The sequence below is a fragment of the Sorghum bicolor genome, chromosome 7, assembly GCF_000003195.3.
Source record: "Sorghum bicolor cultivar BTx623 chromosome 7, Sorghum_bicolor_NCBIv3, whole genome shotgun sequence".
NCBI classification, from domain to species: domain Eukaryota; kingdom Viridiplantae; phylum Streptophyta; class Magnoliopsida; order Poales; family Poaceae; genus Sorghum; species Sorghum bicolor.
In genome coordinates, this window is record NC_012876.2 from 7,218,165 (window position 1) to 7,237,139 (window position 18,975).

The 18,975-nt window shown below is 39.2% G+C and overlaps 2 protein-coding genes across 2 annotated transcripts; both read left to right on the forward strand.

Annotated features, from left to right (window-relative positions):
* LOC8071135 (germin-like protein 12-2) lies at positions 1,016-2,095 on the forward strand. The gene is made up of 2 exons (XM_002443938.2): positions 1,016-1,206; positions 1,392-2,095. Exons 1-2 carry the CDS (start codon positions 1,089-1,091, stop codon positions 1,958-1,960), a joined length of 687 nt encoding a protein of 228 aa, XP_002443983.1. The 5' UTR covers positions 1,016-1,088; the 3' UTR covers positions 1,961-2,095.
* Positions 11,168-12,130, forward strand: LOC8071124 (germin-like protein 12-2). Its single transcript, XM_002443927.2, has 2 exons — positions 11,168-11,327; positions 11,490-12,130. Exons 1-2 carry the CDS (start codon positions 11,210-11,212, stop codon positions 12,056-12,058), a joined length of 687 nt encoding a protein of 228 aa, XP_002443972.2. The 5' UTR covers positions 11,168-11,209; the 3' UTR covers positions 12,059-12,130.

An 18,975-nucleotide genomic window follows, 5' to 3' on the forward strand; every position in this document is an offset into this window, starting at 1 on the left:
TGAATTCTCACATTTGAAATTCAAATTTTTCAAACAACCTCGGATGAAGAAATGATCAAAGTAAAAGTTGAAGGTCTCAAAAAGACATGGCACGTGGGGGGAGAGAGACTAATTCACTCTATATATAAGGGAATGGGTCACGATTTTCATAGGCTTGGCTAGTTCTTGGCCTATCAACTAAGACGCGCCTCCCAGCGAAATGACAACGTCAACACTGCCGATCCAGCCAAATGCTTGATCGATTCAAAAAAAAAAGTCACTACCTGATGCAGCAGGACGTTCATGAATTGCGGATGTCATTTAAAAAAGTCAGGGAGCAGGCAACCAAATGGCTTACCTCACTGTACTGATAGACAGAAGCTTCACCTGATTTAACTCAAAAGTAAAACGTGCACGGTGGCTACCCTTTACCTGTTCGGCCCCACCTTGGTACGGAATTATGAGGATCAGAGTTGACACTTTCTATCCTTACGTAAGCACAAACGCATGGATCGACCATTGCTCCATTATTGTTGTTTACGCAACTATCGCAGTCAAGCATCAGCTAACCTGATTACTGCGAATGTCATAATCACTATTAGAAAACAAATTATCTCTCCATATCAACAATTAATAAACCAGGCCGTCCAAAAGGAGACCTGTGTTAAAATTTAGATAAATATATCGTAGTTACTACGAATAACCCCATTTATGGTTACTTCCTAATATTTTAGAACTAGTTCTAAAGGATAATAAGCATGACCCTTCCACCCAAAAACACCGAAGAAAGAAAGAAGTCCAAAGAGATCACAATGGATTTGTTAGTGTAATGCGTGTGAAAATATTAAAAGCAAGGTACGTAGGTTTAATTTGCAAAGGTTGATATAGTAATAAGATAATTGTGTTGTTTAATCCGCAGGTTGTAGCAGCCGGAGACTGGTTCTGCAAAAGTAGGTTGAACTTGGACTTTTTCAGTCATTAAACTTGCCCCCCAGTGCCAGCCTATATAAACACATCATCCCTGAAAGACACAAACTCAAGAAGCTCTCTCTATAAGCTGAGTTCAGAGAGCACAAACTAAAGAGCTAGCGAGCGGAAAATTAAGCCAAATGGCTCCCGCCACCTACTTTCTCCTTGTTTCTCTTCTAGCAGTAGTCGCTTCTCAGGCCATTGCTTCTGACCCTAGCCCGCTCCAGGACTTCTGTGTTGCGGACATACACTCTCCAGGTATCCATGAACTCACTTTAAGTTATACTATATTCTGGTACTAAATTGAGGATAATAATAATCATTTGTCACAACAAACAATATATTTTTTATGCTTATCCAAATGTTTTCTTTTTATTGAAACAATATGTCCTAATGTTTTCTGATCTGAGTGTAACTATTTTCCTTTATTTTTGTATATGCAGTGAAAGTGAATGGATTTGTTTGCAAGGACCCCATGGCCGTGAACGCAGATGACTTTTTCAAGGCAGCAAACCTTGACAAGCCTAGGGACACAATGAAAAGTAAGGTCGGATCAAATGTCACTTTGATCAATGTCATGCAGTTGCCTGGACTCAACACCCTGGGCATCTCGTTGGCTCGCATTGACTACGCACCATTAGGTCAGAATCCGCCACACACCCACCCACGTGCCACAGAGATCCTCACCGTGCTTGAGGGTACACTCTATGTTGGATTTGTCACATCCAACACTGACAACGGTAACAAGTTATTTGCTAAGGTTCTCAACAAGGGTGACGTGTTTGTATTCCCACAAGGGCTCATCCACTTCCAATTCAACCCAATCCATGACAAGCCAGCTGTCGCAATCGCTGCACTAAGCAGCCAGAATCCTGGGGCTATTACTATTGCCAACGCGGTCTTTGGATCAAAACCACCGATCTCAGATGATGTCTTGGCCAAGGCCTTCCAGGTGCAAAAGGGGACAGTTGATTGGCTTCAAGCTCAGTTTTGGGAGAACAACCACAACTAAATAAATCATGTTTGGGCATTGTATCAGTTCTGGAATAATTTGTATGGGAATATAGAGCTTTATTTGCAGTTTACATACTACTGTATGTTTTTATTATTTCAATTCTACTAATGATAATAAAATAAATGGTTACTATTTCTCTGCTATAATTGTAATTGTGTCCATGTTGTTGCTCTACCACTAAGGATGAAAACGGTCGAAAAACTCCTAAATTGTTTTCTATTTTTATATTTGAAATACGAAAACGAAAACAAAAACGGTAAAGTCGGACACGAAAACGAACGCGAACTTACGAAATATCAAGCATTTCGAAAACGAACCAATTCGAGCGGATTTATGTCGAACACGGTCGATATACGAAAACTCAATACGAAATACCGATGTGTAGTACTAAGTGCATAACTAAGTATATACACGATCAAGTTTAAGTGCATATAATAATTAAAAAGTGCATGATTCTTGGTCTTAGGCATTTAATACAATAGCCCACACATAAATAAGAACAAGTAATTAATAGCTAACAGGAACATAGCTAGCCACTAGTAGAAAGAACACAGATGCATGGTGAGTACTCTGTAATTGGGCTGTGTGACCGTGCAATTGACTAAATTCGGTTTAAACCAAATTTTGAATTCGAAATATTTCAAATTAAAAGTAGAAAAGTAGAAAATGGTCGAAAAATGTCTAAACCGTTTTCTACTTTTACATTTTAAATACGAAACATCTAAAATACGAAAACGATAAAGTCGAACAAGAAAATACGAATTGAATCGGATCCAATATAGAAAACGGTTCGGTTCGGGATATTTCCGTTCTGTTTTCATCCTTATCTACCACCATGACACTCAGCCATCTCCCAGAATTTTTGTAGTCACAAGTCACGCGATTTTTCGTGGGAACACATGAGCTTCGCACAGCTGCCAGTGCTCGAACTCGTGACCTCAGGCTCCACGCGTGTTGGTCACCTAACCAATCCACTCGTAAGAAACTTGTGTCCATTTGGGATTTTCATCCTCCCTATTATATGTTCATCTTGTTTTTAACTGAGTATTTGGGACCTAAACGAATTCAAATGAAAAGTTGTCAACTACAAAAATGTATACCATTTTGAGATCTACAACTTTAATTTTGATCATTTCTCCATCTGAGGTAGTGTTACAATGTCCAATCATGCACTAACCTGTTCATTGGTCTCAAAAGTCATGACTGAAAATACTGTTTGCTGATTTATTGTGAAAGAAAAACACTGTTGACTGGCACAAAAAATATGACTTATAAGACTAGGCTCAAAACATTCGCTTCACAAATTATAAATAAACTGTACAATTAGTTATTTTTTTAAGTTATATTTAATGCTTTATATATGTGCTGCAAGATTCGATGTTATGGAAAATCTCAAAAAATATTACAAAATTTCTTAGAAACTAAACAAGGCCTGAAGAGCATGCGTATCTCGCGCCAAAAACGCGAGCAACAATGTGTGTTGGTTGGCCAAGGCTCAGCAGTGCTTGGAAGACTCAGGCCTTGTTTAGTTCGCGAAAATTTTTGGCTTTGGCTAATATAGTATTTTTATGTGTATTTGATAATTATTGTCCAATCATGTACTAACTAGGCTCAAAAGATTTGTCTCGCAAATTATAGGCACACTGTGCAACTAATTTTTATTTTTCGACTATATTTAATATTTTATGCATATGTTCAAAGATTCAATATAATAGAAAATCACGAAAAAAATTTAGGAATTTTGAAGTGAACTAAATAAGGCCAGGTGCAAACAAAGCGTTGGGAGTCAATTGTGGTTCGATATCATCGAACGGTGAGATACCCTGCAGTCGCTGCCCCTAACTGCAGAGCATCTCAACATAAGTTTCCTTGCATGGATGATTTTCAATGAAAACGTTATCAACTAGAAAGTTGCATATACCTTTCTGGATCTATAATTTTTGCTTTGGTCATTTCTCCATTCGAGATCGTTCCCTACAACTACACTCTCACTTGAGACTAGAGAGAATATGGATTCCTTTTGTATTAACTCTTTATAATCTTGTGAAACATATATTTTAGCATCAAAATGACTTGAAACAAAAAGGTTATGAAGTACAAAGTTTCATAATACTTTGCGAGATGTACAACTTTTATTTTGGTTGCTTCTCCATCTAACATTCTTGCCTACCACTACACACACTCGTAACTATATGTCACACACCAAAATTTTTAAATTTGGGTTGTCCATAGAAAACATTATATTTTGATATTTGGATAACATATCATAAATTTAGTTTTATATAGTGTCAACTACTTATATAAGAATATGAATCTTCAAACCTCTCTAAATTAATTTGATGGGATTTTTGTTTGATGACATGGTTGCTTGTTGCTCTTTTCTGTGTTGATAGTGAGCAAATTCTTCAAAATGCATTTAGTAGGACGATCTTTCTTCTTCTGCACGTCTTTATCTTTTTCTACAATAAAATCCCTTATTTCTCAGCTTAAACTTTTGTTTAGAGCTTCTAAAAATCTTTTCTTTGTAATATACATTACTCCCTTGAGTTTCTTGTCTATCAATCAATTTCTAAAAATTTACGGGAAATTATTTCACTATTTTTCTAGAACTTGTTCTCACTTTTCTATGAGCATAATCTAATTTCTAGATGCTCTAAACGATCTTATCATAGGCTCCAAATACTTTATTTGGTTTCCTCATGTTCCATAATGTCTCGGAGATTTTTCTCTGAATTTTCGGAGCCTTTGGAATATTTTTCGTGTCTTAAATAATAATTTTGGACTTTTCTTGAGTTATTTTACCCATGAAATTAATTAATTCCAGAAATAAATTTCTTAATTTTTATCCAACGCCATGTCCTTAATTACTAATCAGTTTTAATAATTAGACCTATTAGTAAATGTGGAATGTGCAACATCAATTAGTACCATATTGCTAATAGATGTAGATATGAAGAGTTTTCCCCTCTCTCTCTCTCTCTCTTATATATATATATATATATATATATATATATATATATATATATATATATATATATATATATATATATATATATATATATATATATATATATATATATATATAGGACGCGTTTCTTTTACACGCGCGTGTAGTTACTCTCATGTATATATCTCTATATTTAAGGTATATATGACCGGATGAAATGTATATAGACAAAGTATATGATCATACTAGACCATCTATAGTCTATAGTGATATGTACGTTAAGTATGCATGCATACATAGAGTATATGGTTATACTTATTGTATATAATATAGTAGTGGCATTTTAGTAATATATTTAAATTTTTTTTTTTGAAAATTTTTCACGTGGTAAGATTTAGAGTATCTTAATATGAGTATATAAACATACTCAAACCGATAAAAAGTATGAATACATACAAAATGTAGTTTATTGAAGATGAGAGTAAGTACACGTATGTGTACAAAGAAATTTTCCTATATATATATATATATATATATATATATATATATATATATATATAAACCCCTAAGGAGAAACAACCAAAAATACCGTAAATGGAGCCCCAAGTCAGGAAATTCCATGGTAGTAAATTTTTTTGTGTCACCTCTCTACTGCATCGCCTCTAGTCATCGTCATCATCGTTTCTTTTGGTTTGTAATCTCCACCGTTTCATCATCTTATTTTGTTTTGCTTCATTCAAGTTGCATTAGATTCATGTTGACGCACTTTACGCAGTAGTCTTGATATTTTTACATGTCATATGTTTTATATATATAGCTAAATATTCAATTGATTAATATGATTGTAATTAATCTATAATTAAAATATTATAGGTATGTCATCTTAGTCCATTCAAATTACATTAGATTTTTGTTGACTTAATCTACATACTACTACTGACGTCTTAATATGCCATACTTGTAAATATTATAATTAAAAATATTAACTTTATTAATAATACTTGCAACTAGTTTAATAATTAAAATCAATATAAGTATTATACCTTGGTAAATTATACGTGCGACTAGTTGCTAATAAAAAATATGTGTTTAAATACTAATTCGCTTAGTTTAAATATGATTTTGAGTAGATGCTCTCACCAGTTTATTTCTTTTCAAAGTAAACTATAATGACTTAAATAACATGAGATATGTTTGCAAATAAAATATGACTAGTAACTTAGCTTTTCAACTAAAATTTAAAATGACTAAATATCTTTCACATGGTTTGTAATTAAAATAATACGCATATAATCTTTACTCTCGTAAATCTTTCGGTCGTTATTTCTTTTACACCGTAGCTCCTATTAGAGTGTTTTTTGTATCTGTATGCTCATATTAATGTGTAAGTTAGTTTTAATACATTTTTATTGATTGGTGTACTGTCCTTAGTTGCTTTCATTTATTGCTTGTATGTTTGTCTATGCGTGGTACTTGCTAAGAGTAGAAAGAGGACTGTATATGGGCGTTGGGGGCAGAAGCTACAAAAGAGAAGACCGAAGGATTTCAAGCATTTGACCTTGAGTGAAAAGCAAGTATTTAAGGCAAGTATAACTTGGGACTATTTCTTGTTACCTATACACTTTTAGTATATCATATGCATGTGTCCACCTTGACAACCTTATAGTGAAATCATAGATGTTTGATATCCTCAATACCTTGATACTTTTTTTGTTATGTATTGGGGTAGTATTCATTCTAGTGCTGAATTTATGACCATGATATTGTAACATGAATATTGAAATATGCAATAAACATTAAAAGATGCTTTTTAGCAACATCAACTACAAGGGTGAAAAGAGGTCTAGCTTTTGTTGATTGATCTTGACCCTCCGTAAGGACTTGGCAAAAGCTGGGACAATTCATACATATGTGACGGCTACATGGCTCTGGCTCTAGTTGCTTAAGGATATTTTCTAGCTTGTTAGAGGTTACGTGAAAGGGCGTAAAAGGGAATTGTCGACTCGAGTATAGTGCGGCCTCTGTCCTTATGTGTATAAGTTGTGCGTCATTATGTCATTAGAAAGGAGGGCTCTACATCTGCTCGCCGGTTGCAAACCTTCACGAACTTTTGAGTGGCTCTATATGGTTCCTGGTGTACTAGACCTTGAAACCCAAACCCATGCACTTGAGAATTATGACTCATAGTGAAAGTGTACATCTCTGTGCAAAGTTTAATAGTCTGGTATATTAGCTGTGCCCACAGTTACCGGCGATCTGGAAAACTGACGGAATACAGGATCACTGTTGATTGATGTTAATGATTTTGAATGATGATTAAGAATGTTGAAAATAACTTAACCGCGACCTCTTCGAAACCACCTCGGAGGCGGGCCACAATTTGGAACTGCCTCGGTTAACAACTTAGATTAACCGAGGCGGTTAAAAATAACTGTCTCCTAAAATCCATTAACCAAGGCGGGCAATGTAATATAACCGCCTCGGTTAATGCCTATTAATCAAGACGGGCATTATAACTCAACCGTCTTAGTAAATCATTAACCGAGGCGGTAATATTTCATTGCCCGCCTCCTAAAATCTAGCCAGCCAAATACAATTTCTCAGCCCAATACCAGAGATGAGGCCCGATATGAGCGAGCAGTATATAAACATAAGTAAGGGTTTCCTAGATAACTGATCCCCTCACTCCCTCCCTCCCCAGCCACCTCATTCCCAACCGAGAGTGGGTTGCTCTCCTAGCCACGCACGAGTCGCTCTAGCCTCTCCTTGCGGTGGCGCAAGCAGGTGGCTCCCCATCCTTCGGTGGCATCGTGGGGAGGCGTGGCCCTCCCCACTCTGACGGTGGCGCATGGGGCGCGACCCCCTCCTTTAGTGGCGTCGTGGGGGTGGGGCGCGGCCCTCCCCACTCCATCGGCGGCGCACGGGGGCGTGACCCCCTCCTTCAGTGGCGTTGCGGGGGCGCGGTCCTCCCACTCCGGCGGCGTCGCACAGGGGTGCGGCCTTTCCCACTTCGACGGTGGCGCATGGGGGCACGTCCCCCTCCTTCGGCAGCGACGTGGCAAGGGTGGTGTGTCCTCTCCGTCGGCGGTGTCTGGAGGCCCTTTGGCTCCTCACCAGCCCCACAGCCCTGGCTGCTTGACCCTCTCCTAGTGGCGTGGTGTCCGACCCTCTCCAGCCGCGGCGCCGCACGGGGACCGATGTGAGGCTATAAGGGCGGCGGCGTCGGAGCCCGTGCGTCAGGAGCAGGGTGGTGGCAATGGTGGATTGGGCTTGGCGGGCCCGTCAATGGGCTCAGCGGGCTCATCGATGGGCTTTTTTTTATGTTTTCTGATTTATTTATCAAGGCGGGCAAGCAAATGCCTCTATTAATGCTTGGTTAACTGTGACCTTCTGTTGGAGGCGTTTATCTTGCCCGCCTTAGAAAAATCCTTTTTGCTCGCCTTAGAAAAAGAATTTTGTAGTAGTGTTATGTATTATTCTCTATTCTTGTATACATTGACCATGTGGTCATGGGAATGAATACTGCCTTGAATGCTATTAATGCTAAACATTTTGCATACTTAAAATCTAAATGCAAACAAACCATTCTTAGATTTTTGAGCCTCATGAACCTCTTGTTATTTCCCACCACTCCAGTCTACTAGAAAGATTTGATTAGAAGAGTGATGGAGTCATGAAGTGATGGATTATGAGGATGCTACGCTAGCCAGAAAACAAAAATTTCGACCTCATAAACCAGGATCAACTGTTAGTTATAGATCACGGGATTACCGGTAGACGCACAAGTGCAGTAGAAGTGACTTGCTTTAGTCATGCGCGTAGTAGCAGTGTTGTGCGGTTGTGTGGTCGTCCGCCACATCAATCCCTCTCGCGCGGTTCGTCCTTGTGCTCCAGATGCAGCACCTCCGAGGTATCCCACATGTACAGGGAGAAAGTGTCGCGCCTCCAGACTGCTAGGTCCGCGAGGAGCAATTGGCGTGAACGTGGGTGAGCGGCGGTGGCTGCCTAATGGCGTGAGAAACCCTGGCCGCCCCTACCCTCTCTTTTATAGGCGTCCTCCAATCAGCCCTGAGTTGAAAGCCCAATTAGAAAACCCTAAGCCTTGTAAAATTCAGGTCCAATCCGAATTAAGCTCCCAACCCCTTAAGCGTGTGACCCTATGGGTTTACGTATATATAGACATGGGCCGAGTACTCGTATTTGCCCAATAGTTGACAGCGGCCTCTAGCAAAGCGTGACAACTCCAATACGCATGCAAAGATCATATCAGATGAACCACTACAAATACATACATGTGATTCCTTTGCCACACGATATTTGGTTCAACTCGTGGCTTAATACTTAACCCAAGGATGGCCATGCATTTGTTGATCCAATCACTTGAGTGATCTAGTGATATCTCTCTCACACAGAGAGGCAAGTTCCATCTTGATTTTCTATGCCTCATTGTATGTTTCTTGACAAACCTGAAGACCACCTTTGTAACTACCCTGTTACGGAGTAGCGTTTAATAGTTTCCAAGTAGGTCGTTTCACATCTTGAGAACATAAAACAATTTCAGGTCTACGGACACAATGTACATGATGTATAAAGAGATAATAAGAACATATCAGGTTGGGTCAGTCCAGCCCCATGCCATACATGTGCCCACATTATTAGTTTGACATCTCTATGTCTATGACTTATGAAACATAGTCATCAACTAATACACGTGCTAATCTAATATTCATGTGTGTTCTCACACGAACTCTGATTAGGGACAACTTTAGAATAACCATTCAAGTAAAAGAGTTTCACAAACAATTCACATAATTGTCAACTGATACAAGTTTGTCTATAATGAATATTCATCGAGCTCATAATATATATCATCATCTCTATGATTACCTCTAGGGCATATTCCCAACACGAAGGACGTTCTCAGAAAACTACCCAAAGTGTTTAGCTTACGCAGCCCTGAGTCAGCTATTCCTATGAAGATTGAGCCTCAGGATTATACCGTTCCGTGATACTCTGATGTAAGTGTAATATAACTATGTATACGTTATCTAATAACATTATTTTTTGATATCTTTCATTATGTTGTTATATATGTGGACTTCCTGTTATATATATATATATATATATATATATATATATATATATATATATTATATGGCTATTCTGCATGGTTTTGTTCTTCAAAACGGCCATGACACTATACAACCTCAATTCCATTGATATTAGCTCTATACTATCGCTGTCACTTATCAAATATATCAACCATGTGTTTCCAATTTTACTACCGGATATTGCGAACGGGTAACACGCACCGGCAGAGATTCTTTGCCACCGGACCGGAATTTTTGAACCAACACAATTAAGCACGGGCCAGGTGTGGCGCAGTTCTGTTATTTTTCTTGATCGATCTAAGGTCACTAGAAGATGCAGCAGGAAGTTAATGAAGTGCGGACGATATCATATACGAAAAAGTCAGGGATTATGTGTATATAATAGAAAAATAACCTCGCTGGTAGATATAGAAGCTTCACCTGATTTCCATGCCGGACACTTGCTTCGATAATTTATATAACGCTGGAACGGTTCCATGCTAGGAACGTCCCTAACCGAACGGGGGCTTTTACCAGTTCGTCCCCAACTTGCTACCTGTGGAAGCATTCCACTCAATTAATTCATGTATGTTAGCTCCCCAAAAAATGCTGACCAAGTTAACATTGGGAACATGAATCTGCTATGACTTATGTGGTCACAAATGACGACATGGAGATTGTTAGATATTTATATAATCAAGGCGCAAAATAAAGATTGAGGCTTTCACACTGTTGACTCTTTCTATCTTTTGTTAGCGAGGAGTTGATCCTTTCTAATTTCTATAGCATGTGAGCACAAGCATGAATGTGGACTATTTGAATCATTTTTTAGATTTTTTTCGAAAGGTAATTAGCATGACCCTTCCTCCCAAAAACACAAAAGAAAAGAAGGAACACGTTCCAAAGTGATCACATAATATTTGTTTACTGGAATGCGTGTGAAATGAAAATACTAAAAGCAAGGTAGGTTTGAAAAGGTTGGTATAGTAAAAAGATAATTGTGTTGTTTCATGTGCAGGTTCTACGAGCCGGAGACTGTTTCTTCTGTTGGTAGGTTGAACTTGGAAGTTTTCAGTCATTAACACGTTCACGTCACCACACTTGCCGCTGTGGCAAGCCTATATAAACGCAATATCCCCATGCCCAAAGCATCAACAGAGACACAAACTCAACGAGAAGCTCGCTATAGCTGAGTTCGGAGACAACAAGATGGCTCCAGCCACCTACTTTCTCCTCGTTTCTTTTCTAGCATTGGTCACTTCTCAGGCCATTGCTTCTGACCCAAGCCCGCTCCAGGACTTCTGTGTTGCCGACATACACTCTCCAGGTATCCATGCACTAACATTAAATAATGCACTATGTCTTGTTGTACTAAATCACATATCAAATTGGAATTATTTGTCAGAACAGAAACTAGAGTTTTATGTATGTCCTAATTATAATGATTTCTGATCGTTATGTACCTATTTTTCTGTCTTTGTATATGCAGTGAAGGTGAATGGATTTGTCTGCAAGGACCCCATGGCTGTGAATGCAGATGACTTTTTCAAGGCAGCAAACCTTGACAAACCTAGGGACACAATGAAAAGCAAGGTTGGATCCAATGTCACTTTGATCAATGTCATGCAGTTGCCTGGACTCAACACCCTAGGTATCTCGTTGGCTCGCATTGACTATGCACCATTAGGTCAGAATCCGCCACACACCCACCCACGTGCCACGGAGATTCTCACCGTGCTTGAGGGTACACTCTATGTTGGATTTGTCACCTCCAACACAGACAATGGCAACAAGCTATTCACCAAGGTTCTCAAGAAGGGTGATGTGTTTGTATTCCCCCAAGGGCTCATCCACTTCCAATTCAATCCTAAACATGACAAGCCAGCAGTCGCAATCGCGGCACTAAGTAGCCAGAACCCTGGGGCTATAACTATTGCCAACGCAGTCTTTGGATCAAAGCCACCAATCTCAGATGATGTCTTGGCCAAGGCATTCCAGGTGCAAAAGGGGACAATTGATTGGCTTCAAGCTCAGTTCTGGGAGAACAACCACAACTAAATAAATCATGTTCGGCCATTGTATGAGTTCTGCAATAATTTGTATGGGAATATAGAATTTTTTTGCACTTTACTTACTACTGTATGTTTTTATTATTTCTATGCTACTAATGATAATAAAATAAATGGTCAGTATTTCTCTACTATAATTGTAATTGTGTCCGTGTTGTGGCTCTGCCACCATGACTTTAATCAAAAAATTAATGTAATTTATATGACTGCCGGTTATATGGGGTATATATAGTGAGCAGCCAAACGCTTGACCAGATGCAGTACCAAGTTAATGAAGTGTAGATATCATGTATGCAAGCGGACAGATAATCAATTTATAATTTTACCACTGGGAAGGTATAACTTTGCATGAATATATAGTATTGATAACTAAAGTTTACATATGAAAGATTTAATCAATATCATACACTCACATGATAAAGATATATATACTCCCTTTCTATATGATTTAGTCATTTTGGACAAGTTTGGGTCAAACATTGAGAATATAAATCATCAATAACTTTTAAATGCTGAGTTTGCAAATGTTTCAATTATATGAATAGATTTGTCTTGAAAAATACTTTCATAAAAGTATACATATATCATTTTTTCCTAGATATTTTTATAAAAATAAGAGGTCTTGTGTTTTGGAGACTGTGTCATTGTCCTAAATGACTTCTAAATCTTATACGACAGTGTATATATATAAATGATAAGTACATATTAAGCATCATAATAGATAAATAAATAATTCATTTAGAGCCCTCTAATTATAGCAATAGCCATAGTCCAATTAGAATATCAGAAGAATAGTTCCTAAGTTCAGGAGCATTCTTGGCAAGGTTGTCGCTATCAATGTCGAAGCACACGCAGGATGGAGAGTAGTAGTTGATGTCGTTAAAGTCATACTGTGAGCCATTCCTTGAGAGGATCAGAGAGCATGGGCGGCGCCAGGGGTATACCCATGTATTCCATGAAATACCCATGATTTTTGTGACAAACACAAATATATGTATATATACACACACATGTATAATCAGCATATATGTTAGTTTATTGAATGTTGCAAATATATAGCCCATAAAAGAACTCCAATAGTCTGGCTAAAATTAATTATCAAATTCTATTGCTTAGCTATTTTGTCCAATAGAAAATTTCTAAAAAATAAGAGATCTACAACATTCTTGTTACTTTACAAAGTCTTACAGTTAGCGTCTGTAAGAAGCTATATATAGCCACCGAAAATCAAGGGAAAGCCAACTTTCTATTTTACAAAATTAGATAGCATATTAGTTGGAGTATACTTTTGCTATACAAATTCTAAAATAGCATAAACAATAAGAATAGTTAAACTCTTGAAGTTGCTCTAAGCCTAGTAGAACAACTAGTAGCGGCTGCCCATGAACTCATCAGAAAGAAACCCCATCGACGGCATTCCTCTGGCGGCGGCGGTGGTCAGTGGTCTTTGTAGGCTTTCTCATATATGGCTCCCCCTCAACGCCTTTCTCATATATGGCTTGAAGCAACAACAAGGTGAACACAAAGATCCCACATCTATTTTTTTATTCTTCAAAGTAAAAATTGAAGGTTTCATTTTCTTCTTTTTTTTGTTGCGTTTTGATTTTTTTAAAGAAATGTTGCATTGTATTCTTGTAACATAGATAAAGAATTTATATATACTTTGATTATTATCAGGGGCGATACTAGGCTCACTTTGCCTGATGTCTTGTTACTAGGATAAACAAATATTTTACCTAGCATATATTTTAAAAAAATTATATGTACTACTTGAGCTGCACCAGGATCAATTTTGTATTGATTTTGTCCCCTATTACTATTGCACATATACATAGAAAATTTTTTTATACGTGGAATACCCAACTATAAAATCCTAGCTCCGCCACTGTCAGAGAGGAAGGTGTCAGAGAGGAAGGTGTGTAGAGAGGGGGGAAATGGCCCTACTGTGCCGGAGATTTGTCCCCTTTCTGTCACGCCCCGTGCATGACCTTGTCGGAAGCATGGAGGACAGCACTGCGTCCATCAGACAACACTGCAGCCCCAGAGCCTTGGGTGCTCGGGGCGCTAGGTTCTGTCAAATATAATGGGCCTTTAGCCCATAATTATATTTAATGATTAATTAAAGAACCCATAATAAATGCTATAATGAAAACGGTTTAGTACTGTATTGATGATTGACCATGTGTTAACTCAACTTAAATATGTGGCTTTTGTTAGCTCCTATGGAGAAGTTGAGGAAGGGAAAAAGGGTGCCACACGCGCGCGCGCCCCGCTGCCACCGTCGAGCCGTGCCGTGCCGAGGCGTGGCGTGCGTGCGTTCTTGTATTGTTGCTAATTGATGGACTCGGTTTATGGCAATTAAATGTGATTAATTGTCATCAATCAGACGTTTCCTCCTGGGGCCTATATATTCCATACGCGTGACACTCTTTCCTTACGTGCGAGACACAATCAGTCCTCTCGCTTTCTATCGAGTTGCTCTCTGTTTGTTCCCGTCCTGAACCTCTGCGCGCACAGAGATCGGGAGAGCAGGCCTCCGGAACCCGACGTCCTACATCGAGACACCTGCTCGGGTGTGCGGGCAATCAGGTTTTTGGGGAGCGTCTTCCGCGACTGCTCACCGATGAGATCGTCTTCTTCCACTCCGGCGGATCGAGATCGACTACTGCGTTCGCGGGACTGCACTGCGAACATCTTCCTGCATCGACTGTGGTCCGCTACTTCACGCAACGCACTATATCGACTAGTGCGAATGGAGCCGCCGGTGCCTTCGGCACTGGTCCCTCCTCGGGGTACAATCCTAGTCGATTGTCTTTTATTTTCAGTATGTCTGTTGTAGTTGCAGTAGTTCTTGCAATGTTTATCTCTAAACTGAGTAGTGATAAAATTGCACACGTGCACATATATACCACCACAATATTATGCGTAATTTTCTAGATTAAATCAAACATTAAAATGTCTAATTTTGTAACAATCCAAAATCTGATATTAGGCATTTTTGTGTTAGTGGTTTTGCTGCTGCGTTAAAACCGGATGCGTTTGATGGTTCAAACTATAAGCGGTGGCGCGCGAGAATGATATTGTGGTTAACTGCTATGAGTTGCTACAACGCCGCGAAGGGGAAGCCGGAACAGTTTACTCCTGATGAGGAGCAAACGTTCATGGCAGCGGATAACCTCTTTAGAGGCGCCGTGATTAGTGCGCTCGATAAAAAGTATGTTGACAACTATATCATTTGCACCACTGCTAAGGAATTATGGGATGCGTTTGAGGCCAAGTTCGGGGTTTCTGATGCTGGTAGCGAGCTGTACCTCATGGAGCAACTGTTTGATTACAAAATGGTGGATAACCGTTCTGTGATTGAACAAGCACATGAGATACAGGCACTAGCTAAGGAATTAGAACAATTCTCTTGTGTGTTGCCTGAAAAGTTTGTGGCCGGTGGTATAATCGCTAAGCTGTCACTTTCTTGGAAGGATTTTGCTACTTCTCTAAAACATCAGAGGAAAGAGTTTGGTCTTGCCGAACTCATGGGAACTCTTGATGTTGAGGAGAAGGCGTTGAGTCTTCTAGTGCCAATGTGGTGCAAAAGAAAAGGCAATTCGCATTCCGTAATAAAAAAAAGAACAAGCAAGAGAACAAGCAAGGGACAAATCTGAAGCCAAAGCAAACTGCAACTTTTAAGAAGAAAAAGACAGATGGAGGCTGCTTTGTTTGCGGTAGCGATGACCACTGGGCAAGTGCTTGTCCACATCGCAAATTCAAACGAGAAGAGAAAAAGTCAGTGAATATGGTCATTAGCGAGGCTGAAGGAGGAACATCTTGGTATGGTAATTATTTATCTATTGTTCTTTCAGTCTGTCATTCATCTGAGTGGTGGATGGATACTGAGGCTAATTTTCATGTATGTGCTGACATCTCTTTGTTTTCTTCTTATCAGGCCGGCGACACTGGAGCCTTACTGATGGGGAATGGCTCTCATGCGCGTGTTCTTGGTGTTGGTACGGTCATTCTGAAGTTCACTTCGGGAAAGACGGTGCTGACGAAGAACGTGCAGCATGTCCCCTCCATAAAAAAAAATCTAGTTAGCGGCTCACAGCTTTGCAGAGATGGCTACAATATAGTCTTTGAGGCCAATAAAATTATACTTTCAAAGTTTGGAACTTTTATTGGTAAAGGTTATGATTGCGGAGGCTTGTTCCGCTTATCTATGCATGATGTGTGTAATAAAATCGTGAACCATACTATTATTTCGAATGAGTTTGGCATTCGCGATTTTGTCTTGTTAATTATGGTTGTTTAACGCGGCTAGCAAATATGAATTTAATCCCGAAATTTAATTTAGTCAAAGGTTCTAAGTGCCATGTATGTGTGCAATCTAAGCAACCTCGCAAGCCTCACAAGGCTGCGGAGGCGAGGAACTTGGCACCATTAGAATTAATCCATTCCGATCTATGCGAGATGAATGGTGAGTTGACTAAAGGTGGTAAACGATACTTCATTACATTTATAGACGATTGTACTAGATTTTGTCATGTGTACTTGCTTAAAACAAAGGATGAAGCATTACAATATTTTAAAGCCTATAAAGCTGAAGTAGAAAATCAACTTGAGAGGAAAATTAAACGCTTAAGGTCCGATCACGGTGGAGAATATTTTTCAAGTGATTTTTCTGATTTCTGCGTAGAACATGGAATTATTCATGAGAGGACACCGCCATACTCACCACAGTCCAATGGGATTGCTGAAAGAAAGAATCGTACTTTAACTGAGATGGTTAACGCCATGTTAGAGACTTCGGGACTATCTAAAGAATGGTGGGGTGAGGCGATATTGACAGCATGTTATGTCCTGAATAGAGTTCCTACAAAGAATAAAGAAATCACACCATTTGAGGAATGGGAAAATAAAATAATAAATGTCTCCTATTTGCGTACTTGGGGTTGTTTGGCTAAAGTGAATGTGCCAATAAACAAGAAACGCAAACTCGGACCTAAGACAGTTGATTGTATTATCCTTGGTTATGCTACTCACAGCGTAGGGTATAGATTTTTAATTATAAATTCTGGAGTACCAGATATGCATGTTGGTACTATAATAGAATCAAGAGATGCAACATTCTTTGAAACTGAGTTTCCTATGAAAAGTACACCTAATATTTTTAGTCATGAGTCTATAAATTACCATGAGCAATTTATTCCGATAGAACAATCTGAGGAACCTCATGTTCACTATCCTGAGGAGGATGATAATGTAGTCACTCGAACGAGCAAAAGACAAAAAAAAAGTGAAGTCTTTTGGAGATGACTATATTGTGTACCTCGTGGATGATACCCCAACAACCATTAAAGAGGCACTTTCCTCTCCTGATGCTAACTTGTGGAAGGAAGCAATAAGGACTAAGATGGATTCAATAATGTCTAATGGAACTTGGGAAGTGGTTGAACGGCCTTATGGGTGTAAACCTATAGGGTGTAAATGGGTGTTCAAGAAAAAGCTTAGGCCTGATGGTACAATTGAGAGGTACAAGGCTAGGCTTGTGGCTAAGGGTTATACCCAAAGAGAAGTGGAATATTTCTTTGATACTTATTCACCTGTTGCCCGTTTGACCACAATTCGAGTGTTACTATCTTTGGCTGCCTCTCATGGTCTTCTCATTCATCAGATGGATGTGAAGACAGCTTTCCTAATTGGAGAGTTGGAGGAAGAGATCTATATGGATCAGCCTGATGGATTTGTAACAAGTGGTCAACAGGGCAAGGTGTGTAAGTTATTAAAATCCCTATATGGCCTAAAACAAGCTCCAAAATAATGGCATGAGAAGTTTGACAGAACTTTAACTTCTGTCGGCTTTGCTGTTAATGAAGCTGACAAATGTATGTACTATAGGTTTGGTGGGGGTGAAGGTGTGATCCTTTGTCTGTACGTGGATGACATACTGATCCTTGGGACAAGCCTTGATGTGATCAAGGAAGTTAAAGACTTTTTGTCTAATAACTTTGAGATGAAAGATTTGGGAGAAGCTGATGTTATTCTAAACATTAAGCTTTCAAGAGAAGGTAATGGTGGGATTACACTTGTGCAATCCCACTATGTGGAAAAGATTTTAAGTCGCTTTGGGTATAGTGACTGTCAATCTGCTCCTACGCCTTATGATCCTAGTGTGCTATTGAGGAAAAATCAAAGAATAGCAAGGGATCAACTAAGATTCTCCCAAATTATAGGCTCATTGATGTACCTTGCAAGTGCCACGAGGCCTGATATCTCGTTTGCAGTGAGCAAACTTAGCCGGTTTGTGTCAAATCCGGGAGATATTCATTGGCAAGCTCTTGAGAGAGTGATGCGCTATCTGAAATGTACTGTGAGCTATGGCATTCACTATACCGGATACCCAAAGGTATTAGAGGGTTATTGTGATGCAAATTGGATATCTGATGTTGATGTTAAAGGCCACAAGTGGATATGTGTTTTTGCTTGGAGGTGGCGCTGTTTCATGGAAGTCTTGCGAGCAGACTATCTTAACGAAGTCAACCATGGAAGCAGAACTCACAGCATTAGACACCGCCGGCACTGAGGCCGAGTGGCTTCACGAACTCCTGATGGATCTACCGGTGGTTGAAAAAACTGTGACGGCTATTTCCATGAACTGTGACAATCAAACGGTGATCACAAAAGTCAACAGTTCTAAGGACAACATGAAGTCTACTAGGCATGCCAAACGGCGTTTGAAGACTGTCAGAAAATTGAGAAACTCCGGAGTTATAGCATTGGACTATGTCCATACATTTAAGAATCTGGCAGATCAATTCACAAAGGGACTATCCCGTAATGTGATAGATAGTGCATCGAGTGAGATGGGTTTGAGACCCACGTGAGGTCTACCATGGTGGCAACCTATTCTATAGG

Coding starts and splice junctions, on each gene's coding strand:
- LOC8071124 (XM_002443927.2), top strand. CDS start 11,210: ATGGCTCCAGCCACCTACTTTCTCCTCGTTTCTTTTCTAGCATTGGTC. Junction 11,328..11,489: donor TGCCGACATACACTCTCCAG/GTATCCATGCAC, acceptor TTGTATATGCAG/TGAAGGTGAATGGATTTGTC.
- LOC8071135 (XM_002443938.2), top strand. CDS start 1,089: ATGGCTCCCGCCACCTACTTTCTCCTTGTTTCTCTTCTAGCAGTAGTC. Junction 1,207..1,391: donor TGCGGACATACACTCTCCAG/GTATCCATGAAC, acceptor TTGTATATGCAG/TGAAAGTGAATGGATTTGTT.